At 42.9% G+C, this 27,046-nt stretch overlaps 1 protein-coding gene across 5 annotated transcripts in view; it reads left to right on the top strand.

Moving 5' to 3' along the window:
* LOC126867287 (protein pangolin, isoforms A/H/I/S) overlaps nucleotides 1-27,046 on the top strand; it is a 283,374-nt gene that overhangs the window by 225,783 nt on the left and 30,545 nt on the right. The window contains exons 1-2 of one of the 5 annotated variants that reach the window (XM_050621584.1): nucleotides 12,973-17,134; nucleotides 18,417-18,564. In XM_050621584.1, coding sequence (XP_050477541.1) covers nucleotides 15,059-17,134; nucleotides 18,417-18,564 — 2,224 coding nt within the window. In that variant the 5' untranslated portion in view covers nucleotides 12,973-15,058. Of the gene's footprint in view, nucleotides 1-12,972; nucleotides 17,135-18,416; nucleotides 18,565-27,046 lie in introns of those variants that run through there. The other 4 variants (XM_050621585.1, XM_050621582.1, XM_050621583.1 and 1 more) reach the window with 4 other exon arrangements.

The following is a 27,046-nucleotide window of genomic DNA, read 5'->3' as shown; positions in this document are numbered from 1 at the left end:
TAGGAAATCTTCAAATTATCAGAATATCAAGGAATCTTCTCTTAACGAACTAAACTTTCGCAAGAGATCTAAAATGGTAGAATGTCAAACGATCTTCCCACGACGAAACAAACACAATGCAATTAACGAACAATAACTAACACGGTAACTCATCCATCGCCGGGAAATTTTCTCCTCTCTATCACAAGCTCGATTTTCGGCCGCGGCCGTGCTTTCAACCCATTTTCCTTGGTTCCTTTAAATTATCGGCTGGTATACGCGTTCATTAACGAGCTTCGTTCGTCGTCATCGAAACGTTTACCACCGCGACGACGCTGCCTTTTACCTCGTTTCGTTGTTCCAGCTGCTCTCTGCCAAGAAAGTACAAGAGTAACTGGTCGAATTGTAAATTGCTTCTACATTATGCGTACTATAGTACACGTATATATAAATAAATAAATAAATTAATTAATTAATTAAAAAGAAATATATACTGGTTCACAGAAATATTAAACTATTATATACAAATATACAAAAATATATTAAATATATCGAACGTTTAACATCGAAAATTTGTTCGAGTATCGTTCGAGTTCGAAAGAATCTGGAATTTTATGTAAAAGTTACAACAAACATTTGTTACAAAATTACAGTGCGTAAAAATTTAATGTACAGCGTGAATAGTGGTCTTCAATAAACAATTAGTACTAAAAATGTGTCTCAGTAAACATAGTGGTTTTCTAATATAGCGAATAATTGATTTTATATATTTTTTGAAAATCAAATTGAATTTGGTTTGACTTTAAGACACTTCGTGAACATATTTCCAAAATGTTAGGCTATAAGAAAATGAAAGACAGAATTGATTTTTTCAACCCGTCACAGTTGGATAGATCCGTTAAGACACCGAAATCGTCCATTGATCTCGCGAAGAATGCGACGCGGAAGCGAACACGATAATTAATCCTTGGTTCGCTTTGCGTGCGTCTACGCGAAGGATGCGTGCGGATGCAACGACACGGGATGCGTTTTAGTTGGAAATACTGTTTTAGAAGATCAAACGGTTAATTACTCGAGAAACTTCGTTTCTTGCATCGAAATATCTTATCGTCATATTTTATCTAGGTATTTTATCGTTGCTAACATCTGGCTACTTTCTCAGAAATGTTATATCATTCTAAAACTAGCAAACTTGTCGAAGTGACGGATTTGAGATTTGTTGTTCCTCCAATTGGGCATACGTGCTTTCAACTTTTGACCTTTTTGAGATTGGTAAATATCTTAGCTTTATTTTATCTAGGTAGTTTATTACTGCTAACGTCTGCGAGTTCCTCAGAGATTTTTATTTAAATTTAGAGCCAGTGATCTTGTGAAAATATTGAGTGAGATTTGTTGTTGTTGCAATTAGAAATGGTAAGTGCTTTTGGGAAAATTAATTTTGGCTTTTACTCAGATTGGAGCGCGATTATGTGTACCTGTTTAGTTTCGTCGTACCGTTTCAATTATAATTATCTGTACGTTGTGAAATTTAATGTATGCACATTACACACGATGCACGTTCTACTGTTAACTCCGCTACGCAGTTTCAGGATTTTCAGTTCAATTTTAGTTTTAGTATAATTGAACATTTTCTAAGTTTCAGGAAAATAGGAAACATCGTTGATATGTGTAATTTCGACTTTATTTTAAAAATCTTTATAAAACGTTGAAACGTGTCGCGTTAGATCATGTTAAACAGACATTTAGCAAAATTTGCTCAAACAATAATCAACAACTGTATAGTAAAGCTATAAATAATTTAATGATGAAATAACATCGAAATATTTATCCAGTATTGGCAAAATTATAGAACAAATTTATTTTACATCAAAGAAACTTTTACCTATATAGATTCTCCTGCCAATTTTCAAACTCGAAACTAACTCCACTCCAACTTATAAATTCCACGAAATATCATTTCAAAACGATGCAATGCAGTATGATGTTCATCAAACTTGGAATAACCGCTTTCCAAATATCACATGCTATCAAGCTGATCTGCTAGACGAGGCTATCGATCATTATCATGCGCGAGGAGACCAGTGGCAGGTTGCAAACCTCTAGAATTACCGTAGCCGGAGAGTAACCGAATCCAAAGCGGGGACGAGGAAACATGTTTGCAATCAAAATTCGAAAAGAATCTCGTCGCAGGATCGAATCGGTAATCGTGCAACGCGAGCACGCTGCTTCGAAATGCGAGAGAACATTCGATACCGGAAACGAAGATGCTCGAGATGGCTGCACCATCCGCCATTCGATGTCTGATCATAATACTCGTTGAATTAAAAAGCGTTAAATACATTTTACAAAAGATATTAGTAATAATTGTATATATCTGTATCGTATATTAGCGACGAAGAACGTTAGTGAAATAATTATGCAAGTTGAGATGGAGGTATCTGTAAAAAATTAAACATAAAAGCAGGGCAAAGAAAGAAACTGAAGAAGAAACGACAACGTCTGGCTGGAAATACAAGGAGAAAGCTGAGAAAAGACGAGTATTGTTTCGTTCGAGGGGTTAGAACAAAGGTTTAGGAAAACTGTACCCTGCGAGCGGAAAATGGGCCACGAGGACGTTTCAAGCTTTGATATAATAGATGATAGAATAAATAGATCGATTATTAGACTAAGAATGTTCATGCATTTTCATAGTTTTATGAAACTTGTAATTTTGTATGACAATACATTTGACTTTAGATTTTACATATATTTTTTTATACTTTTTCATATCAAGAACAAAATATGAATTTTCAAATTAATACCTATAAAACAGAAATTCTGCGAGGTAACCAAAAATGAAAATAACGTTAGTATAGAAAAATTACTCGATAATTGCAATTAGTTTCGAAAGAATCTAAAGAATATATTGGTAAATTCAGAATTCATATGAGATTCAGGATTTATCTCTAAAAATTATTCGATTCGTCGTCTAGGAGGAAAGATGGCGTAAGAAGGGGCAGATAGTTGGATGCATATACAAGTAGGGAGGTGCGTGGGTGGGCGTACATGGATGGACCGTGTGCAGTCGAATACGTCGGTAAATATGTGGGCCGTAACTAGGAAGCTGAACACGCGAGAACCGTGTTCAGATAGTCGTCGACTCAAAAAAAAAAAAAAAAAAGGAAAAGAAGGAAGAGAGAAATAGAGGGAATGAGAAAAAAGAGTAAGAAAGAGGAAAAATGTGAAACACCGATGCAACGCCGGCCATATACGGTATGCTCGGTTTAAATGCGCACGCTCAATTATTTCCCAAGATATACAGTAGTCGAACGAAGAGGGAAAACATTCGTTGCGTTATTACTTCCCCAGACTTTAATATCACTCCAGTTTCTTTTTCCTTTTTTCCTTTTTTTATTTTTCCACAGGAAATGTAATCAGATTTTGCAATCGATATGCACCGCTACAATTCACGTGTAATTTAAATTGTAATTTTAAAGTACAGTCGAATTGCATTTCGATCGCATTTACCAAACTTTAAATCGTATTAAATTATGATTTCTCATTTCTAAGTAGAAAGATTTAGAGAGAAAGTAGAACTATAAGAAAGGGATCCACATATTTCTGAACTTTATACGTTATTGCGCTAGCAAACGCGTATAATTCTACATAAATATGTTTTATTGTTAATTCATAAAAATGTAGGGATTCATAATATGTGAATGTACATGTGTTTACAATATTGCATGTAATTTTCTATATTTATGTCATTTATGTGAAAAAAGTACACAAAAAGTCCAGATATCCACGCAACGAATCAAAACTTAGAAACTCGCATCGATTTATCTGCAGCAATTCATGATATCCACACAGAGGGAGGAACGAATTGTCACACAAGCACAAATATGATACGCGATGAACGCACAGCGGCCACAGGTGGACGTACGATTAATCCTTTCTGGGTAACTGGTTCCACGGTGAAACCAGAAATTTGTATCCCCTTTCCAATATTTTTTTTTCTTCTCTCTCTCCCTTCTTTTTTTTTTTTTTTGTTATTCTTCTCCCTTTATTTTTCGGTGGCAACGGTTCAATCGATATTCGAAGGGAAAATCACAGCGGGGAAACGGCGAGGGCGGCACACACGCGCGCCCGTCTGTGTTGTTTTTGCAAAATCCTCCGGAACGAGAAGCTCTACGTTCCAGAGCCTGCGAATCGTAACAGAGTGAGAGGGGTTGGTGACATCGAGACACGGAATCGGACGATGGAACGCGTCGGGGGATGGAACAGAATTTCGAAGCGCGTCGGTTAATGATTTATTTTTACCGAATTTACAGAACGGACTGCATTTTTCGCGAATTTATTAAAGGGTCCGACGCGGACGTTTAATTGAAAAAGCCCCGCGCGCGAATTTACTGTTAAATAATTGTTGTGTTTTTCGACGCGCCGACCGGAACGGCGGCGTAATTTCGCGGGCGCGAAAAAACGCAATCTCGCCCAATATTTGCCAGTGGCCCGGTTTTTCCGACGATAATACCATCGTTTCGACGTTTAACTCCGATCAACGAACGTATCTGCCGCCCTTTCTTCTCTCGTTTAAAATCATCTTTTAAGGGACGACCTATCGTCGTGAGATTCCATAGGAGACGAAAATGGTGTATACGCGACGTGTCGCAAGGACAAAGAGGAAATTACAAGACCGATTGTTTTAACTCTAAACACCAACGCCGAGAAAGAGCATGAACAAGAGCGAGAGGGAAGTTTCATGACAGAACAGTGGCGAGATCGATCTTCGCGCAAGGGTTTGAACAAGGAATCGCAAGGTACGCCACGCCGTTGATGCAAATAACCATCGAGAGATAAATACTCGAAAGCATATAGGGGTAAAAGACACACACGCGACTAGTAACTCTTGTAACAAACAAGGAAGAGGATCATATAACCAAATGGAAGAAGACAAGATAATGCACGGTTTAAAGTATAACTACAGCAAGAGTACGACGTCCGCCGGTCGTATTACCCATGAACGTGGTGGTCGTCCGCCACGGAACGGTCCTTCCACCCCGCTCTCGATGATTCCTCTTCCTCCCCCACCACAGATTTTATCTCTTTCTCCTTCCCTTTCTCTCTTCTCGAGCATATAACCACCCCCGCGACGAACACGGTCTCGCTGCTCGGCAGAGGAACCCACTCCTCTGCAACCCTCGTGGCATGGCCCTGGTCGACCGAACGAACGAGGGAGAGAACCCTTCCTCCCTGCCCCCAGAGCGCCTACGCCTCCCGCGTTGCCCCGGCAACCCCAGCTTGGGGTTGGCCTCCGCCTCCTCCGTGCTCCGCGGCTCCATTCACGGCAACCCCCTCTTCCTCGTCCCTTCTGTCGTTTCTGCAGAACAGCTTCTCCTCGTGCCACCACGGCTACCAACGATAGATAAAGAGATATACACGGAGCGAGAAAGAGAAGTAATCTCTTCCACCATCCTCCTACGGTCGCGCTTCCTCGCTTCGCTACCCTCCTCGGCCACCCTGCTCGTCGAAGCAGGCTTCCACTATGCTCGGTCCAACCCCCCTTGCACGCCTCGCTCTTCTTCGCCCTTCTACTAGCCTCGTTTCGCGCGGGGAAGAAGCGAGGAGAGGAGAAGAACGTCGTCGTCGTCGTCGTCGTCGTCATAGTCGACGACACGGCGACACGACTTCGCCACGATCGTGTGTGCAACAGCGTAGGGAAATAGGAGAGAGGAAAAGGAAGGTCGAGGGAGGATGTCGGCTCCTCTGGAAGCCAACCGGATTACCGTATCTCGAATAATTCATGCATACTCGCCGTACGAGAACCAGCCACCACCTTCCACGGGCCAATTTCAGCTTCCAACCCCGTGTCCCAACTTGTGTCCGGTTAAACGAAAGAGGTAGAGGCAGGGTTAGACGAGAAGCGAGTAGAAGAGGAAATAACGGAGAGAGTGCAAGCGGACGCCACGTTCTTCGCTTGGTATAATATTATCGTCCTTGTCCGTGGTGACGTGTTCGCGCTGTATTGAGAAAATATTATCGATCGAGTGGGAGTGAGATAGAGCGGACGCGCGCGCGCGCGCGACCGCCCCTGCGGGGGCGGTTGTGCCGCCCGCGGAGGGTGAACGTGAGAATTTCAACGTGGTCGATCCCGCTTCCCTCGATGGGACGACGATGCGCAGTTCGGGGACGTAAGCGAACGCCGAGCCGACCGGAAGCGGGGCGCGCAGGTAATCGGGGAAAGGAAAGTCGGAAGGGCAAATTGGGATTGTTAACTCGTGCGACGAATGCAGAGCGAGACAGATCTCGTCCGATATTTCGCGAACTGTCGTCTTTCATAATTTTTAGGAGATCCTGTAGAATTTTTAGATACATCATGTATATTTAGGTATAATAGGAGATCATTTATGACATATTTGTGGCTTTGCTGGATAGTAAGAGAAATTATCGATGTGCAGGTGGGAAGAGTTCTTATGTAATTATGATAAACTTGTTATTGAAATTAAATGGCTGTATGTATTTTTTAAATGTGTTAAAGTGGGATTGAAAATTGTGGGGGATTTTAAACTGAGAAATATGGACCCGTATATCGAAATGTCTTTTATCGTGTCCAATGCAAATAGTAGATTATGGATGTTTATGAAAATTCATATTTTTATAGTAGTTCGTTTTAATCTCTTCATTCCGTATACTTATACATATTGTGCAGTCTGCACGTGTTGCAGAAATTTTTTACAGGTTTATAAACGTCCGCAGTCCAAAAATCAGTAGAATGAATTGCATATAGACAGACAAGATTAGTCTCGTACTGTAAATTGAAATACTGCGGACGATCAAATGAGATCTTATTTTTGATACAATATAATAACATCAAAGATACGAATTCAGTGAAAACCTATTACAAGAAATTGAACATTACGCCAATCCTAATATCCAATTTTTATTTATTCTCTGAAAGATGTACCAAACCATAATTCTTAGTTAACCGTTTAATGTCGAAAGGTCCTTACGCCATGAAAAACGAGAGCCCGGCTGCACGTAAAAGGTTCCTTTGCTCGCACAGTTCCGTTCACCCTATACTTCACGATAATCTAACGAAAATGATCAAGCGTTAAGGGTTAATAATTACCAGCCCTTAACGGAGCGCAAATAAATCCTGCAGCACACCCTTTCATCGGACCATAAATTTCCCCCAAGCAAAAAAACTGAGAAACGTTGTTGCGTGCGCGTGTTCGTAATTTCTCCGACGTGTCGCGTGTTGCACCTACGCGGCTGCTCTGGTGCAGCCGAGCGAATCGAATTTCCACGTGCGTGTCAACTGCGGAAGAAACACGTGAAGGAAGAGGGAAAAAGGAAAAAGAAGAAGGGAGAAGGGAGAAGAGCGTGCGTGAGTTTCTCCCCGCGTCAGGCTGTAGCTCCCAAAAGCGACAACCCTCTTAACGTCGCCGAAGCAGTTTCTTACGATGTTACGTGGATGGAAGGGAGGGGTGGAGAACACGGCTGCTCCTCCGACGCTTTTTCTATCTGAAATAGGGTGAATCGAATTGACGCCGCGTAAGAGGCTGAACGACGCTCGTATTCGATCTTCCGGATGGAGGAGTCGCGAGTATCTCGCGATTTCTTTCCACGAAAGGGAAACACCGCTTCCGAGGGGGTTAAATCGGTGGTAAACTCTTATTCGGTTCGCGACGACTACGACGCGGAAAAGGAAGAGAAACGAGATGGAATCTTTATTGCTGGGATACCTATGTTTTCCTCTTAGAATTACTTTGCCTGCTCGAGGTATTTCGTCCTATTTCTTTATGATAGCTGATTGGTAAACCGTAAATGAATGCCTGTTAGATTTAGAGTTAGTTAGGACTAACAAGATTGATTAGTCAGATTGAGTTTCGAGATTGAGTTGAGCCTGTCAGATTTCGAATTATTTTGAAATTTTCTCGAAGGACGTTAGTTCGATCTTTTAATTGCTAATGGTCGGTAAATTGTAAGCAGATATTGATTAGATTAAGAGATAGTTAGAACTAACAAGACTGATTAGTTAAGTTATCTGTGGTTTATTCTTGTTTCGATAAGCAAGGAAACTCTTAATATTTAAAAAAAGAAGATTAAACAACGATTCTTTCTTACATTCCTCGATCTGAAAAACTACTGATAAAGAAACACAGAATAGTATTAAGAAATGACTCATAGAGCGTAACAGGCTAAAAACAGGCTGTCGCTGAAACAGAGGCAAGCAATATCTCGCGACAATTCTCCATTATTCTTTCACAAACGTTCCTCCGTACGTTTCACTCTGCGATATACATATTTCTTTTGCCAGCGGAACGTTATCGCTATTGCGAAAGACCGTGTCATTAATTTCTCTCTGTCGATACACGCGCGCGGTGTCACAATGGAGGGAGTGGAAAAAGGGCGTGTAGATACGCGATTATCGTCTTTAAAACGCGGTTCCGCTCGGGTCACTGGCGGTACATGGAAAAGCTCTCTATATCAGGCCTATAACCGCGCGGATTGACGGCGTTCCGGCACAGATAACCCAATTAAAAGTTACGCGGCGCCTGTGCATCGAAGTTTCTGTGTAAAGAAAACGCGTCGCCACTCGCCGACGAACACAACTCGCGTGTTGTATCGTTCGGTGATTCGGTACACTTTCCCCGTTTGACTTAAAATCGCGGCAGGAGAAACGGGTACGGCCAGTTTCCTTCCTGGGGTGTGGACACTTGTACACCACGGGGGCACTCTCGTATTTTTTCCCTTTTTTCACTCTTTCTTTCTCTCTCTCTCTCTCTCTCTTTTCATCATTGCTATTTTTTTTCTCTCGACGGTGAAACGCGCGACTTCTCGCTCACGTGATATCGGTGTACACCGGTCGTGGATCATGACTAATGGTTCCAATAGCATTCTTGTAGGGTTTTTTTAAAGAATCTATTTTTTTTCTTTTTTCGTTTTTGTGATAGTTAAGCGATAGTTGGTATTTGGACCAGAGAATGCGAATTTATTAACAGGAAATCGAATTTGTGCTTTGAAGAATCTTTAGGAGAATCTTTTACATATGTGCCTTATTGATAACGTCACTTCACTTAGCGTATCAGTAAAAATAATTCAACATGAAATCCATTCTTTTCTTATAATATCCATATCTTCGTACGAAGGTTTTTTTTCCTTTCATTTCATATATTTTCAATAGAATCAATATTTTGCCTAATCTTTTTATCTCATAACTGTTAGTTGATTGGAATTTAAATTTGAAAATATCACGTAGATACATATGTAAGAGAAGAATTGTGTAATGCAATGTATATCGATAGAAAGTAAATATTCTTTTATTTGATCCGAGACTTTCGTTCGCTAACGAAATTAAACTCGAAAGATTGCAAACTGAAGGATTTTGAAACGCTGTACTAGCGCACAATGCCAGCTCAAATGCGCAGCGTTCAATCGAACGAATGAAAAGCGTCGAACGATTTCCGTGGGAGAGCCGCGCCGACTAATGCCGTACCACGCACGGTCCGGATCTACTGTGTCGAACAAAGCGGTTTTAGCCGCACTGTCTAAGCTTTAAGGGCCATCCACACACCACTTCTCGTCTTCGAGATTTATGCAAGCTCTGTTTTGCGTGAGTCATCGTTCTTCCGATCCTTTTTATTCTAGTTTTCGTCATAAACTCAGAGAAGAGAGAATGAAAATTTCCGATCTACGGCGAACTGCACGTTTCTAACATAACAAAATTCTTTTGGTCAATTTGGTCATTTTAAGAAAATTGTTTTTTTTTAAGTAGTACACTACAGACGCATTTATAAAAAAGCTCACGAAGTATCAAGATACTTTACAAATTACTTTATCGAAGTATGTTATAATTAAGCTGTTTTATACCTTGTCGAAACTTCACAATACTACAACTTGCGCACCTAAGATTTAACAACTTTTTATACTTTTATTATAATTTATTTATATTTGTTTCTTGGTATAGATCATAAAAACGTGTCTAGAGGAGTAACTAAAAATCTAGACTCGACGAAATTATTCTGAAACCCAGCAGATTATTACGATCGATAGCGCTTCTGAAAGGCTGTAATTTCCTACTTTATAAAAATCTCATTGATCTCCGGAAATAACAAATACCAGAAAATCATACTTACCGAGGGTTACCTCTAGGAAATTGTCAGAAACTTGTACAGACCACTTTTACGAGATCTTTCAACTCCAACATCCTGCGTCTCCGAACCTCGATCTTCCTATGTTTTCCACAAATTCGACGAGATGAAAATCCTATGGAAATTTTAACAAGCTCTCCGATCTTTTCCACCCACACGGTAAACGTATCTTTCCCTTCAGCGATTCGAGTCCATATCGTTTGCAACGCTATGGGAATCTCGATTTTCCGTGGATGAATGGGACCGTCAGGTGTCGTATGGACGGGGCTTTAGATCGGATCGCGGCGGCATGCGAGACTCGAATTCCGGACGTGGAGGAGACAACGCGTACCGGAAAGTAATCACGCATATACCAGCAGACCGGGCTACAGAGAGGAAGGCCGATCGATTAGCCTGTATCCGCGATACGTACGCCGCCGCCGCGCACCGCAACTACGTGACAAATATTATCGCGATCGACCGACCAGCTGCGTTTGATGTGGACGCGTTTATGAAATGCCGACACGCCGATAATCATGCGCGACCAGCGCCCAAGGCTAAATCCGATTTGCAATATTAAGCCGCTGCCGTGTTCCCCGCACGCGGAGGACAACGAGGAAGCGAGTGTACATGCGACGACAGTTTTTCGGCCTTCGGCTAATTAGCGTGGCCGATAGGGGGCCGTGCTACCACGCCGATCGCACGAACGACACGTGGTCGAGATCGTTGATAAAGAGAATCTCCTATGCTCCCTGGAATATTGGTTGATGATATTGAGGCGAGGACGCAGGGGATGGCGATGTTGAAATTGGAAGATTTCGTAATTAGCAGTTATGACGCGAGGGGACCGTCTATCGGCAAGTCGAATGGAAATTTGGAAATTTTTTGTGATTACGATCTGAAGAACCGAGTTGCGAGAAAATATTTGTGGGAAAAATTTGTGAGAATCGTGGATTGAAATTGGAAGATTTTGCGATTAGCAGCTACGACGCAAGGGGCAAGTTTTTCGTATTAGTAGAAGGAAAATTGAAGATATTTTGAGACTTTCACATGGAGAACTGATTACTTTAGGAAGGAATTGATGAGTGTGGTGGGTTGAAATTGGCAAATTTTGTGATTTGGAATTAAATATAATTAGGACGATTGGGAATTAAATGAGAATATTGGAAAACCTTGTGTTTTTATGGTTTGAAGAAATTGATGGCTAAGAAACATGTAAAAAATGTTCGAAAATTTCACGTTGGGGATGCTGGATGTTGAAATTGGAAGATTTTGCGAATTGATATAATAGTGTGGAAAAAATTCACGAAATATTTGACGAAATTGATGACGAATGGAAAATGGATACAAAGACTGAACAATTTTTTGTAATTACGATCTGAGGGAGGAATTTGTGAGAAATTTGATAGACATAGATGAAAAAGGTGATCGGACGATGTGGAATATCACAGTGCCCGATTATAAGCCAGAAAAAAGGTGACCTATCCACCCGGTTCGCTATCTATTCACTTTGGTGAAACGATTAATTGAAATCGACGCCGATAACGACGCGTCGAGTGTTGGCTCGAAGCTCGATGGCGTCCTGAAGCTCCATTAGCTTCGAGTGTCTACGTTCGAATTCAATTTTTACCAACCAACACGGTTTGAAATTTTAGTAAAGCTGTTCCTCAACCGTAGCGTACATTTTTAGAAGAAGATAAAAAAATCCCTCTTCCATATATTTGCGGCAATATTTATTAAAATCGTTCAATATAGAAATTGATACTCTTAACTTTTCCGTCGAGGCACCCTCGAAATTAAAAACGCTCGCGGTATTATAAAAATGATAGGTAGTAAAAAAAACGTACTACATATGTGTTTCCAACAAATTGCCCAATTGCTCGGATTTTCTAATACAAAAATTGTATCCACGTTTTAAATAGAAATTGCACGTCTATTAAGTAAAAACATTTTTTACAATTTCTAAGATCGTTCTCATCATCATCTGACAAATGCATATATATACAACTGCATGAAAATAATATCTTTAAATGTCATTAATGAACCATGAATCTTTATGAAATTATTATTAGAAATTTAAATATGCAAAAATATGTAAAATCCGCGAAATAAGCTTCTCATTATAACAATATATAAAAATTAAAACTCTGTACATAAAAATTTGAATGAAAATTCATACTCTAATTATCAAGGTTCTAATATCTTAATAAAAATAAACGTAACATATGAAAAAAGTAATTAACCGCGTAATTAAGTAAATTAAATTAAAAAGTAATTAAAGTAAATAATAAAGGATTCAACCTATAAAAAGTCAAACACCAAGTACTAAAAATCTTCAAAAAAAGATAAGAATGAAGCCAGAATTTAATAAAAACGAAGTTCGATATGGAGAGTTCCTAAAGCGAATGTCTGACCGGTCGCGTCTTGTTCCCCTGAAAACGAAGCATCGGACAATATGCGGTCTCGAATAGCTCGGTGCGATGATCTTTCGCTCCAGTTACGAAAAAAAAGCCTCGCGAGAGTCTACCTCTCTGCCGTGCAAATTGGAGCACCGATAAACGTGGCTCGCTCGATCAACCCCCTTTCCAAGGGGAACGTCTATTCCGGTAACTACGTTCTGCGACACGCAGACGGGTACACTCACCCCTTGTGCACGCTCTGCGATCGTCGAGAGCATTTATACAGGCTTAACCGTGCACTTTTCTCGATAACAGATAGTGTTTATTGGTTTGTTGCAATTTATTATCTCTCCACGAATTTTCTTCTTTTCTTTTTATTTAAGGTTTTCGATACGAGTGCTTGTTGACAATGTGGAACGTTTTAACGAAACGATTACCGATAGAATTTAACATGTATACATTATGAAGTACGTAGGATTTGTATTATAGTTTGAAAATATAACGAGATTTTATTGTCAAATTGTACTCGAAAGGGTATGTTCGTGCGAATGTAAAAAGTCAGTTATTAGATATCAAATTGAAAGGTTGTTCCAAGATTAGAAGGTTTAAGTATAATTTTTATTGGCGTATATAATATCATCGTTGAATACTTGTTAGTCGTGAACCTACTAGTACGACCATTTTCCGAGTCAAGTATCACTCAAAAAGATAGGTTAGGATCTCCGCATTTTCTTCCATCTTTGTCGAGTCTTCATTATCGCTAGAAGGTAATTCGAGATCTCTTTATAAGCAGCGAATAATCACGAGTATGTCATTGTACGATGATGAACGAAATGGGAAAAGTAGATTATTACGATTAATTCTCTAGATACTGTTGAGGTTTTATCTCGCAATAGAGAGAAGAAATGCGTGGATGAATGTATTATAGGATTTCTTTATTCAGAAATATTAAAAATTAGGATTTCTAGTGATCTGTATCCTAATATGGTAATTTATTGATAGATGGATTTATTACAGTGGAAAACGATAATTATTTAACGTGAACTTAATGCGGTAATATAAATATGATTACGACAACTCTCGACTGTCGATTAACGACTCTCGACACTTGACTCTCCGGTGGCTAACTGACGACCAACGACTGCGGTGCCGAAAATATATCGATGGTCGTTAGGCCTATTGAAATCTTCCGGCCCTTTCGGCTTGTCGACACTTGCGCTTTATCGTCGACATTGTGTGTATGTCGGCGATCTTTCCGCGGTACTACAATAGAGACCAAAGAAGCCGCTGGAAAGAGAACCGTTGTGCCAGGGCCAACGAACGCGTCGCGTTCGTCGCTAGTTGTAGCTTTCGCAGGACTAAGAAAAACTAAACACTAGAGAAGATGTAGAGTTTTCCTAGAAGTGAGACCCACTTCAACAGATACGAAGATGAATTTCTCCAAATTCTATAGAGTCCTCATCGAGACGTACTCTTCAAATTAAAATTCAATTACCAGTTCCTCTGTCGAAGTCCTATGATAACGTCAATTGTTTTAAACGTCTTTTGAACATGCTTTCTATGATTTCATAAATACGTTCTACCAATCTACCAAAGTCGGAAGCAGATGAAACTCCACCGACAACAGAATTTCGCCTAAGAAGATTCTAAAATAGGTCATCGATTACTATTCACGTTCATCCACCTATACATCACCAAATCCTCGAACTAACCTCACCTAACTTATCATCCTCGCATCGTTAAACACGTATGTACCTTTCTCGCTTATCATGGAAATCTCTTTCATGTACACCTCGTCAGAAATACGTACGTACAATGAAATAACGACAGTGTGAAATAAAAATCACAATCTACAAACAAACCTGAAACCGCAAACATTACAAACACCAATCTATATATAATTCCGAACTGCAACCTACGAAATTTGAGAGGAAGATAAAGAAGCAATATGTATCAATGAGCATGAGATCAATGAGCACCGCGACTCGATACGCTAATTCCGCTGGCTGTTTTATCTTTATCACCAGAGAGAGAGAGAGAGAGAGAGAGAGAGCGAGAGAGAGATATTAAACCTTCTCCGAAGCACTTGGTGACTGTACATCCGGCGGTGTATTCCGTCTCTGTCTCGCAACTGCTTGCGAGTATTCCCTCCTTCATCCTCCTCCTGCCGCCCAGTTCCTCCTGTCGGCACTGCTGTACCTCTCTCTCCTGCTCTCGCACCGATTTTCTCTTTCCGACTCTCTCTCTGACTGGGTACCCGTGGCGCGCGCTCGCCCGTGTTCCCGTTCTCTCGCTCTATCCGCCCCCGCCCCCGTGGCATGCCAACCAACGAGCCGGGGCCGCTTTCGCTTTGTGCGCGCCGGGGCGGCGGTACATCAAAGCCTTCTAGTTCCCGCTCCGGCCTTTGACGGCTGCGTCGCGGCCGCTCGCTCAGTCATCGCTTGGTAGGCGAAGCCGGCACGCCGTGGATGAACGGTCGCGCGCGCGCCAACGCTTACCGAATCCGTGGGATTCGCAGGCCACCGCTGGCCAGGAGATTCCTCCGCCGCGGGAACGCTTCCGCCGTGGACGATGTCGCCCCGTGGCAGCAAGTGCACGCGCCTCAACGCCAGGGCGACCTCCAAATCGAGGTCTATCGCTATACGTGGCGCTAATAGTCATCAGCCAAACCATCATCATCATGACCAGCAACGTCGACAAGCCGAGGTAGAAACAGGACAGGCAACGGACGTGGCTGACGAAGAAGAGAAAACCGTTAAAAGTGGCCAGTCTCAGAATGAAGGTACCACGACGACAACAACGACGACAACGACGACGACAACGACGACCAGAACGAGCAAGTCTGCGGTGGCAGCGTGCGAGGGTCGATCGTCGTGGGCGGCGCGCATGCGCCAGCCCCTGGAGAGTGGCCTCGAGCCCCGTGAAAACGGCACCCTGGTGCAACGATGGCCGACCAGCAGACAACGCCGCCGCGAGCGGATCGCTACTACCGAGGATGATCCCAATCAAGGCGATGGTACGGTATCTTCGTCCACGTCTCTGTCTTCGCCAGCTGCGTCCTCCTTCACGGACGCGTCGTCTAGAAGGTCTATCTCGCCTCCGTCGAGCATCTCGTCGCCGGCACACTCCACCTCGTCTACGTCTACCGGAGCTATCTCTCGGGAGAATAATTCAAGCAAAGATAATGATCGAGGAAATGATCGAACGAACGAAGAAGCAAATACGGTGGATTCTGGAAGGTACGGTAACGAGTCACATCAAGATAGAATCAGAAAAAGGAAACAGGAGAGACAGTGTTTCATCAGGTCACGAAGTGTTAGAGAGGTGATAACGGAGAAATCTGCGGTTGCTACGCCATCATCGTTGTCTACTTGTGTTCCTACTTCTTCGACGGTCTCCTCTTCCTCGCCGTTCTCCTCTTCTGTCTCCACGACTTCCGACAAGGTCACAGAGCAGTTCACGCAAGCTAATATAAGAGGCTGCCCTCCGGTCACTCATTCGTCCGTTATAGAGAGCCTGAGGAACGCTCTGGAAAGCTACGACCGTAGTAGAATCTACCTCGCACATGTGTCCTTCCTGGATTGGCGGGACCTGCCTGGACGACGTCGCGCCACCTCCACAGCTGGCGATTCCGAGAGGGTGTGGGTGGTGGGGGCGGCGGATCACGAGGGCCACCACAGGACGCGACTGCTGGTAACCGGTCGCCATTGGCGGCCACGTTGCCTCAGACGAGTCAACATGCTCAGCCAGCCTGTGATCTACGCTGGTGGTGGCAGGGGTTCTCTCACGGTGGATCTGTTCCTCTGGTGGTTCCATCGAGAGTTTGCCGTGACGGCGATGGCCATGCATCCCGACGGAGCTGTGTTGGTCGCTGAGACCGCGGATTATTTGCCACAAGAGGCTGACTGCGTGGCTGCGGATGGATTAGTCAGGTTGTTCGTGGTACCGAAAGATTGCCTCGAAATGAGGATCGTAATTAGAGAGTTAAGAGTCAGACTGGCAACGGGTGTTCTTTCTAGAGCCTGCTACGGAGTCCATCGGAAAATCTCCAATCCTAATAAAGAAACAGATACTTTAACCACGTATTTAAAGAGATTCACGTTGAAGGAAGCTTTCGCCGATCTGCACAGAGCATGGCTCAGCGTCAGGTCAGAAACCTTCGCAAGAAGTTGGATCCTGCCGCGAGATCGCGATGACCCTTCGATCGGTTGTTCGAACAACATCATCGGCCTCACTTTATCGTCTCGGATACACGCGTCTGATCAAGAGGAAGACAGGATGCTTCTAGTCGAGCTGCAGAACGTCGCTCGGGAAGTGGGTCTGGAGGTCAGCGACGACGAACTGAGCAAATGGATCCTCGACGACGAGAGCAGCGAAGCTTGGTGCGTCAGGAAGAAGGAGTTGGAGGAGGATCATTGCCGCGGGGTGAAGATCGAGGCGGAAGAGAAGTGGGCCGATTACGAGGGCGGGAAGCAACAAGGGATAGACGACGAGGAGGACGAGGAAGAGGAGGAGGATGAAGACGAGCCGACCGCGGAAGAGACCGTCGGTCTACTGTCGAGGGTGCTGACTTGGATGGAGCGGGAGCCTCTCGATCCAGGACTATTACTCGCTGTCAGATCGATGCGCGATACCGCCGCACTCATGGTAAGCACCGACTGATAAGAGACAACCACTCGACGAGGTATCGATCGCCGCCGCGAGAGTTGAAACCTCGGTGGGGTTGAGGCTATGCGACCTTGCGAGCCTCGCGCCGTGCCTAGATTGAACTAATTCTCTTCTCTGCTCGACTGTTAGGAAGAGGAAAAGAGAGAAGGGAGAAGGGACGAGACTCGTCGCGCGAGAGGACGTTGAAGGGCCACTCGAATTCGGCGATACGTCGTCAAGCCGGCGAATGGAAAGCCGAACGAGAGAACGAACCCTCGAACGTTCGAGGAGCGCGCGCCGCTGCCGCCGTCTTTGCAAATTAATGCTCGAGCTCGTCCTCTCGATAAGCGTGCTTTTCCCCCTTCGAGAGTTTATTGAATTGTATATTATATTTCCTCCTCGACGAGAGAACGAGGGCTTTTTAGTCCTCCGTGTCGTCCTCCTCGCCGATGGGACGACTCGTCCAATGCCGTCAAGGACAACGATGCTAATGTCTATGTTAAATAGGGAGGAACGGAAATGGTACTCGACAGGGGCCGATCAAAGAATCGGATACTACCTTTGTTCGATCGTTAAGCCAACTTGTTCATGATAGGAAGGTTGTGGTAAATGGGATGGTTTTGATGGTAACTGGCTGATCGTTGTTTGATCAAGGATAACTTTATAGTCACCACTTGATCAATCGGGGATTCTTCGTTTTTAGGAATCAATTATGATATTAGTCTTTTTATTTTTTAACCTCTACGATCCGTTTTAATTATACATGTTTCGCGTTCTTAATATTTCAATATTGAAACGGTATCGATATTTTTGAATATTCCAATGTTTGAATATTTTAAATTTATATTTCTCAATGACACGTGAACGGAGAAATAATCCATAAATTAAAACCCGATTAATCTTCTTCTACATAACGCGTCGATATCTTGAAATTTCGAAGTTCAATTAGCAAAACAGGCGGCGCATCATCGATCAAACGATAGGGGGGGAGGTGATGGAGAAAAGAAATCAATTTATATCGTCTCACGCAAACACCTGTCGATGCTTCCGGAGTATCAATTAATTAATTGATATCCCCTGGCGGATTGCTAATTACCTGGCTGCATTAACGAAGCATTAATCAACACCGTATTAATTAATTACTCGATAACGATAATGCAACGTCGACACGCGAGGCTTGTACGCTATACCGTGTCGAAAACGACGCCGGATATATACTTGTTTTCGATTTCACAACGCCCGTTCATGCTAACCGTTTCCCCTTTCTCTGTTTGATTTATAGGCGAGCAAGATGGGCCTGGCGGGGACGCATCCGAGCGGTTTGCCCTTCTTCTGCCCCAATGGGGACCACCTGACTCAGCCACCGCCTGCTCATATGGGAATTCCACCGTACGGGACGCTCGATGCGGGTAAAGCAGCCGCAGCGGCAGGTGAGTACCGAATATCGCCTTTAAATTGTATCTTCGAACAGGTTCAACGATGGTTACATCGTTTTTTTCTTTAGTTCTTTCTTGCAGCAGTGTATTGGAAATTTTTGGAGGGGGAATATTGAACTCAGTGGTCGAATTAATGGTTCAAGTAGGATTGGAATTTACACGGGTACTTTTAAATTTAAAACTGGAAATTTCAAAATTGTAGAAGTTGGAGTTTCTGAAAAATGAAATATTCATTCAAAACGGGCTTGTTTTACACGGAGAGATCTTTTTTTACTTTAATTTTGCTAATCTCCGAATTCTAAATTCTTCATTTCGAAGAAGTGTTTCGGTGGTCTTCAGTTCTTGATAACCACGCGATAAAAGGGAGTAGAAGTTTCGAATCTACGAGATTCCGAGAGTACAAATTTAAACATAGAAATTTAAATTTCAAAAATTCAAATTGAAACTTCGAAACTTCGAATTTACATTTCAAAAATTCGAATTTTAATCTCAAAGATTCTAATCTACACTTCAACAATTCACATTTACATTTCAAAACTTCAAATTTAAATTTCAGAAACTCGAATTCAAATGTCAAAAATTCAGATCTAAATTTCTAAAACTTGTGAAGATTCGCATATCGGGTTCAAAAACGTGTGTTCAATCTACGCGCATTCAATTTTTAGATCTCTGAAATTTCGAACTTTAAAGTAACAAAACTACCAATAAATGTTTGCAATTGGAAAAAAGTAAGATCGTGTTAATTTTATGAATACAATGTGGCCATAAAGCTATCGTGTAATTGTTAAACTCCAAGTGAGGCATTGGCATCCAACAGCACTCCTCATCCCTTTGCCTCTTGATTCTGGAAGTTAACCTTAAACCATCATCAACTTTCCGCAAAACATACACAGAGAGGTTCCACCCCGTGCTATCGGTTGAATCAATAATTCTTTTACGAAGTTAAACCACTAGTGTCGGCGCAAATATTGACAACTCTCTCAAATTGTAATTGATGGAATACTTCTCTCGTTCCCTGTAATAGAGCAACACGGTCTGACTAGCGGTAAACTCTTCGCGTATCATTTCACTGTATCGATCCGCGCAAATATTAAACATCGTCCCTGTCCTAGACGAACAATACAAACAGGTTTTGTCTGCGGCTTGTCTCGACCAACAATAAGCAACGAAACGATTCAAATGATAACATGTTTCATCGATGCGTTTCATCCAAACCGTACTCAAATGAGCAACTTTAATTCGAAGTTTCGTTTCAAGAAATTTCTTTACTTAACACTCGAATTATCCAAGCGAAAGTAAAATCACTGAAATCAGAAACATTAATCCGGTTGCTTGTTTTTAAACAAAGTATCTAGCTATAAAACGAACTCTTCTAAAAATTAGTTTTTAAAAAAAGTATAGTAATATGGGAATTTTTATCTTTAAAATATCGATGTCGAAATTTCCAATCACGTAGCCGGAAGCTAGAAAGATGCATTCCGTTCTTACCCACATAATTCCACTTCAAATCAAGCAAATATACAACCAAGAATTCTCTTCGAAAACAAACCAACAATCTCCGCAGCCTTCGCCGTATGATAAAACGATCCAGCATTTCCAGAAGCCTCCAATGAAGAGAATCTCCTCTCAAGAGTCGGCTACGTACATAGGCCGGGTTAGCGAGCTAGCTGCACAGTGTCTTTTGCTCTCGAGGCAAATTAAAACACGTCTGTGTCTCTACGTGGTCTCGTTTGGTGGTGGTCGTGCAAACATTGGTATTCCTGCGGGGTTCTAATTGAAGGAATATTTCTTATCGAGTGAAGGGTCCGCTGTCGATGCCGCGGCTCGAACTCGGAGGGAGAGATATGGAGAAGTAGGAAGAGACCGGGCGTCCCTAGAGAGGTTAACAAAGAAGGTTAGAGGGAGACGAGAACGGAAGCGGTGGTGGGATAAGAGAGAGAAGAGAGGCTCGCGAACTGGCGTCAAGTAGGAGAATAAGAGGAGAACTCACCATTAGGCTAATCAGCCAGGCATGCAGCCTCCCTCTGGCGCCGGGTCAAGGGGGTTTCAACCCGCCTCTCTATTTCTACAGCTCCTCTTCTTCCTACTCTCGTTGCACCCGCCCCCGAGACCGCCTCCCCTGCCTCTTTTGGGAACCCTTCGCTATCATCTCGCCAGCCAATGTGGATTAATAGTCGATGACCGGTGTATTTTCTTCGCGTACAAACGGTCTTCGCAGATAACGATAGTTACGGTGGTTACATATGGTATCGGTACACCATTGTATTTACCCTGCTTATGGGAGATTTACAGCTGCGAAAATAATGCATAGAATATACATAATAGGAATATGAAAAATGTATAAAGTACAGTACCCGTTACAGTATTTAATAGGCGAAATAAATATCAACATAAGACCTATGAATGAATAATAATAATAACGAAATGTAGAACCTGATCAAAAGGATAATTATAATTAAGGATAATTAATGTCAAGTATGGGTAAGAGGAAGCTTGGGAAACTAGTAAATAGTGGTAGATTTTGATGGTGACACGGAATTTTTTAGGCATACTTGGCCTGTTTTCTGATTCTTTATTTTTAGGAGGAGCGCGAGGTCGAGAGAGATGAGAATCGGTTTTGTAGCATCGCGTGATCTCGCATTAATTTGCGGGCAAGTTGTTAATTAACTTTCGAAATTGGTATTTCTTAATCAGGATCATCTTGCACAGCTGAATTAAAGCTAGTAGTAAAAGCAATAGTACGAGTAGTACTATTTTCAAATTAGCCTTCTTTTTAACCCCGTAACTACCACAAACTTCGAAATCTTCCACATCCTTTGACTTTACCGAAACCACCCCATCCACCAATTTCTATTACGCTCCATTATCCTTACAATACGTTTCTCTCCCTACAAAACTAAAATCGCCGAAGGAGAACGATTCGAATTCGGTTCGTCTCCACCTAAAGCGATCGTTTCAACTTACAACAACGAAAGGAGGGAAAAAAATCGAGAGAAACGAAGACAGAAAGCCGACCCGGAGATTCTGGACGTGTCTGCGCGCGTGCGCGCTATCTTTCTCTTCTCTCCTTCTGCCTCGGGCCTAGTTCTCGCGTCACCCTCTGCTCACCCACGTCCCCTAGGTCCCTGGAATATGTAGATGGGGTTGATAGCGTTTATGCACGACTACGAGTTCGTACGGCGGCTCAGGTTCTTTGTCTTGCAAACGAGCGAGCATTTTGTCCCCACCCTCTTCTCCTCCTACACTTCCTCCAGCTCCTTCCTTCCCTCTAAGCTCGAGTTCACCCTCGTTCTCCTCTTTCCCTCTCCTACAACCACCGAGAGAATCTTCTTCCTCTTCGTTCCTCTTCTAGGAAGTTCTCGACTCTGTTCAGCCACCACCCACTCACTCACCCGTTCTCTCGTGCTACGTAGCACCCGACCAAGAGCACTGCCACCACCTCTCTCGTTCAGACCCTCCTCTAACCTCTCTCTACTCCTCTTCTGCCTCCTCCCACGTCACGTCATCTCTTCGTCCCTGTCTTCCTTCCCTCTCCGTTCCTTTACTATGTCTGTATGCGTGTTACTCACTATGCCTATCTTTGTCTAACGCACTAGCTTGCTGGTTTTCTCACTTTATTGCACCATTGCTTGCTCGTGTGTCCTCCCGGAGGTTCGTATTGTATGTACGTGTTACTCAACTATGTCTATCTTCGTCTAACGCATTAGTTTCCAGATTTTCTCTCGCTTCGGTCCATATTCTACTTCTCTGTGCGTCCTCTTTCGTAAGGTCGCTCTGGTATGTCGCTGTGTGTTACTCATCGCGTATATCTTTGTCTAACGCATTGCTTTTCGACTTTTCTCTCGCTTTGTTCCATGTTCTCTCTCTCCCTCTCTCTCTCTGTTTGTCTCTCCAGCGTTCGAAACCAACCAGTCGACGTCTATGAAGACAGCCCCAGCTCTTTCTCTCGCTCGATGTTCTCGCTTTCAGGAATATATTTCTAATTAGCTGCACTTTCATATCTTCACCGCGTGTTTATTCCAGGATTCCATGAAACAGAAAAGAGTTGGGTGATGACAGTAAAGGTGGGCTTTAGGGTACCAGAGAGTCGAGAGCGTCGAGTCCCTGCTCCACCATTGATCCGCTTAATTTTCCTCTTCTCACACCACCCCCTCCCCCAACGTAGGCGAGCTTTCTCTTTTAAGTTTTCTCGCTTTTTCGTAGTACTTCCGTCGATTCGAGCTTCCGTCGCGATTATCAGCCGCTTCTTCGTACTGTTCCTCCTGTTGCCTTTTTTGCTCTGATAGTTCTGTATATTTGGTTGGTACGATTTGGCGTGGCCAATTTCCGATGTAGATAGAGTTTCAGAGGTTTGGCAATTGACTGACTTGTTAGGTTCGAATTTATGCTAATTTATATGCAAAAATAGTCGCGCAGTTATGTTACAAATTATACAGGCAAGTTAACCCTCTCAGTTATCCCTCAATTAGCTAAACAATTTTCACCAATGGCACTCAAACAAGTGTAATATTGTTCAACCCTTAAATTCCTCCGAACAATTGTTATTATCTTGTGATGTACCAACTGCGTATCTTTCATTAAATCTTACATGAATTCACCGTTTTAACAAAAATAATAATACGAATATTAATATCAATAATCATATTCCCCTGTTACCTAAACCAACCCGGAATCTCTCCTACACAATAAGCATCATAAACAGCTGCGATAATAGCATGTAGCAGTTACGATTGTTCAAACGTACTACTGGCAACTCACAAAAGGCACCCCAAATAATTTGCACCCTATTCCGTTACACAAGAATAAGCCACACTAACTTCACGAATCTTCTCTCGAAAGCAAATCAACCCAGTCGATTAATGGACATAATAGAACGTCAAACAAGACCAGGAGGAGTATCATAGCCACCCCTGTGGTACCCCTGCGCGCGCGTGTTACAAGCAGAAAGCCACTCGGCCTCTTTCACCGGTGGCTGCGATTCTTCGAGCACCGTAATCCTTCACGAGTAGGTTCTCCAGTTTTCTCGCCGCTTCGAGCGGTCACTTTGACATCTTTGTCGGGCTTTCCACGCGTGTGTCGCGGCCTCGCGCCGCCGTAAATACACTTTTCCTCTCGTTCGAGTGTTAAAATACCACTTGAACGTATCGTCATCGCAAGCAGACGTCGAGTACCTCGGCTCGAGTACGCGAGTCAGCCCGAGAACGAGGTCCTTCTTTCGCGAAAGTTATTCTTTCGGCAGCCCTACACCTTCGAGGGGAGAACCAAGTACGCGCCCTTGAGATATTCGCCGATTCCTACTAACGATCCTCTCGTTGGTTTCAAGATTAGAATATTAGGATCGTTGAAACCGCCTTTTTTACGAACTACATCTTACGCAATATTGTTAGCGAAGTTTTGCGAGTCGTAAGTTACGAGCTACCAAAGTTAATAAATATCCTTACACCATACGATTTTCATTACACAACAGTGTAACAAGTTTACTAATGAAACGAATGAAATTTTACATGGAAATTTGAGGAATTCAAAGTTACTTGATTATCCTGTTGATTATCCTAGAATTTGTAACTTGTCAATTCGTTAATAATAGTAGTTGTGTAAAATTGTTCGTATCAAATTTCCACATAAAGAAATTTCTAGGTAATAGTTATCTTAACGTTCAGCGATTCAATTATACACACGTATATACGTTTTCACAATAATCTCCATTTCATACTAGTCTTTGATATCGAGACACGATTAAAGCAGCAGAGTCTGCAACGGTACCTATGCTAACCCTCCGTCTCAAAAACCATCCCTTTGTCGATTTCGCCCCGGGAAACGTGTTTCCTCCCCTGCGGAGACAGTCACGAACCCCATAGTTCTCCACCGGTAACTATAACCGATTAAATGTTAACGATATCGTGTAATAGTCGCAACTAAATCAGTGAAAAGTAAACCACAGAATTGTCCGCTCTCTTCTACGAAATAAAATAGGAAGAAAAAGAAAAAATAGTCGAAAAGCATCGAAGTCGTCGACCGGAGGGAGAAGGCAAGGAATAGAAGCGGGACGAGGGACGGAAAGACAGAGAATATCGCGGTATACGGAACACCGGGAGCTCGAGTTGTTCGAGAATAAAAGAGTAATTTTCCGGGTGGTGAGACCCCGATAATGGGGTTGCAGACTGCCGAGTCGACTGGAAAGTGATTAAGCACACATGACGGAGCCCGCGGACTCGCCAGGATATTACGAGCCACCCCTTTCAACCCACCCGACCTGGCCCCCGCCTCCACAACCCTCCGTAGGTTCCCTTATATCATCCAGTTCTTCTTCTGCTCTGCACTCAGCCGCGGTTCGTACTTCTAATTCTCGTCCCTTACCTTGTTCGTACACGATATCGGACAGATAACGACCCCTTCCTGCGTTTCCACGAGCTGACTGAACCAACCAACCCCCTCAGACCATTTTTCTCTTTTCAGTCTGCGAATCGAGTCTTTCGGTCTCGATATCGACTCGTCTGTCTTCCGTTTCACGGCATCGATTCTTCCGGGTCCAAGGAGATCGGCTAGCAACCCTTTACTCCGAATGCTAATGAATCATCTTCGATCGTAGGTAGTAATCTTACAGGTTCCATTTTAGGAATAAAAGGTGGAAGTTAACAGAGAGATTAAGATGATTCTTAAGGCTGTGTAGTTAATTCGATATAGTTGTTATTAAGAATGTCAGCCTCGGTTTGAATTGGTTCGTTGGGGGGGGGGGGGGGGGGGTTATTGGTAGATTAGTCTATAAGTTGTTGATAATGGAAGTAATTAGAAAAATAATAGAATGGAAGCGCAAAGTGGTTTAAGTAGATCGTTCTGCAATGGACAGACAAATAGTAAGAAGAAGAAGGAGATATAGGGAAACTGTTATTAAAGGATTGAGAAACGTTTCGAGGAATAAATTTAGTTATGCATAGACAAGAATACGAAGATTAGCAAATGTTGATAATTAATAACAGTTAAACCTGTACATTGCCATAAACAAAGTATTACTTGCTCTTCGTTGGAAAGAGGATAAACACGCATTGAAAATATCAATGGGATAATTCGTCTATTCTTCTTCATCCTCCAATTATAACAAACGCAACATAGGGTATAACAAACAAGAAAACATATAACAAAGAATATATCAACATACTAAACATAACAAAATATTACTTCATTCCTCGTTGAAAAGGACTAAACGTGTATTGAAAATATCAATGACCAATTATTCGTCTAACTTCGTCAAGAGATATCGAATCAAGAAAACAGAAGAACATAACAAAGAAGATATAAAAATATCATGATATGTATAACAAACAGACTATACCAAACATAACATACTACACTTGCGATACAATCTACGCTAACTTTCCAAAGTTCCATCAAACCGTACCACGAGTCTGCCAAAATAACACCTATCATCGAACAATCTGCCTCGCCTCAATCCCAAAACCATACAACGCTTACAACGTCCCAAAACGCTCAATTAGCCGGAACTTGCTCTAGCAACGTGTTCCCTTAAGCTTCGATTTTCATCGCGCGTCTCTACTCTCGAAACGTTGCAAGCAACCCTGTCCACTAATCGAGAGCCACAGCATCTCTGCCTCTCTGTCTCGTCCAACGATAGACACGGTCGTTATCCGGACACTGCAGGGCTTGGAGTGGCCCTATCGTAGAAAACCACGCGTTGACCGATTTCGTGCGCCACCGGAGAGTCGCGCTTGTGGGACGGTAGCCTTCGGGACATATTCGAAATGCAAAAAGGAAGAACACGAAGGTGGGGTGAACCGGGTTGAAGGTGGAAAGAGAGTCCATCCACAGTATACGAACGTTATAGAGGGGCAACGACGACGCAAGGGGAGGAAAGAGAGAAGTATTGGCCTCGTCAAGCGGTTTCAGGGCTTGCCGATATTCCGGCCGCTTCTCGTCGACCCTTATGAAGCCAATTACACTTCGCCTCGCCAAAGGCACCCCACTTATAGGCGGCAGTCGACGTTTCTGGGGCTCTTCGGGGGCCGCGACCGGTTCTGCAGCACGTATACCGGTTATGTATTAGATACCGCCACTGTGAAAGCTACGCGCACCCCTTTTCCTTCTACCTACGTCATCAGCCTCGTGTAACGACGATCCGGGGCGACAGTGTGGATACACGGGGTTTCCAGTAATTATCGATAGGGTGGAGTCTGGCTTCCAACAACAGATATTCAGTTTTTTTTTTATTTCTTCTTTGCTGGATGGGGCTTTTGTTGGTTGGGCTACTGGTTGGAAATTTAAAATGTAATTATCGGGATTTTTGAGGTCGTTATTGATACATTATCGGCGTACAAGAAACATCTTGAAGGCTTCTAATACGTTTTGAATCGTAGAGAGTAACAGTGATTTTCATCCTCTGGTTCACTCGCGTAATATTTCCATTATACGACGGTCCGAGATGATAGTGCGGGCACAGAAGGTTTTCCATAACAATCAACAG

The sequence above is a fragment of the Bombus huntii genome, chromosome 7, assembly GCF_024542735.1.
Source record: "Bombus huntii isolate Logan2020A chromosome 7, iyBomHunt1.1, whole genome shotgun sequence".
Taxonomy (NCBI): domain Eukaryota; kingdom Metazoa; phylum Arthropoda; class Insecta; order Hymenoptera; family Apidae; genus Bombus; species Bombus huntii.
Note: the sequence above shows the minus strand (reverse complement) of the source record. Positions and strands in the feature narration are given on the sequence as shown.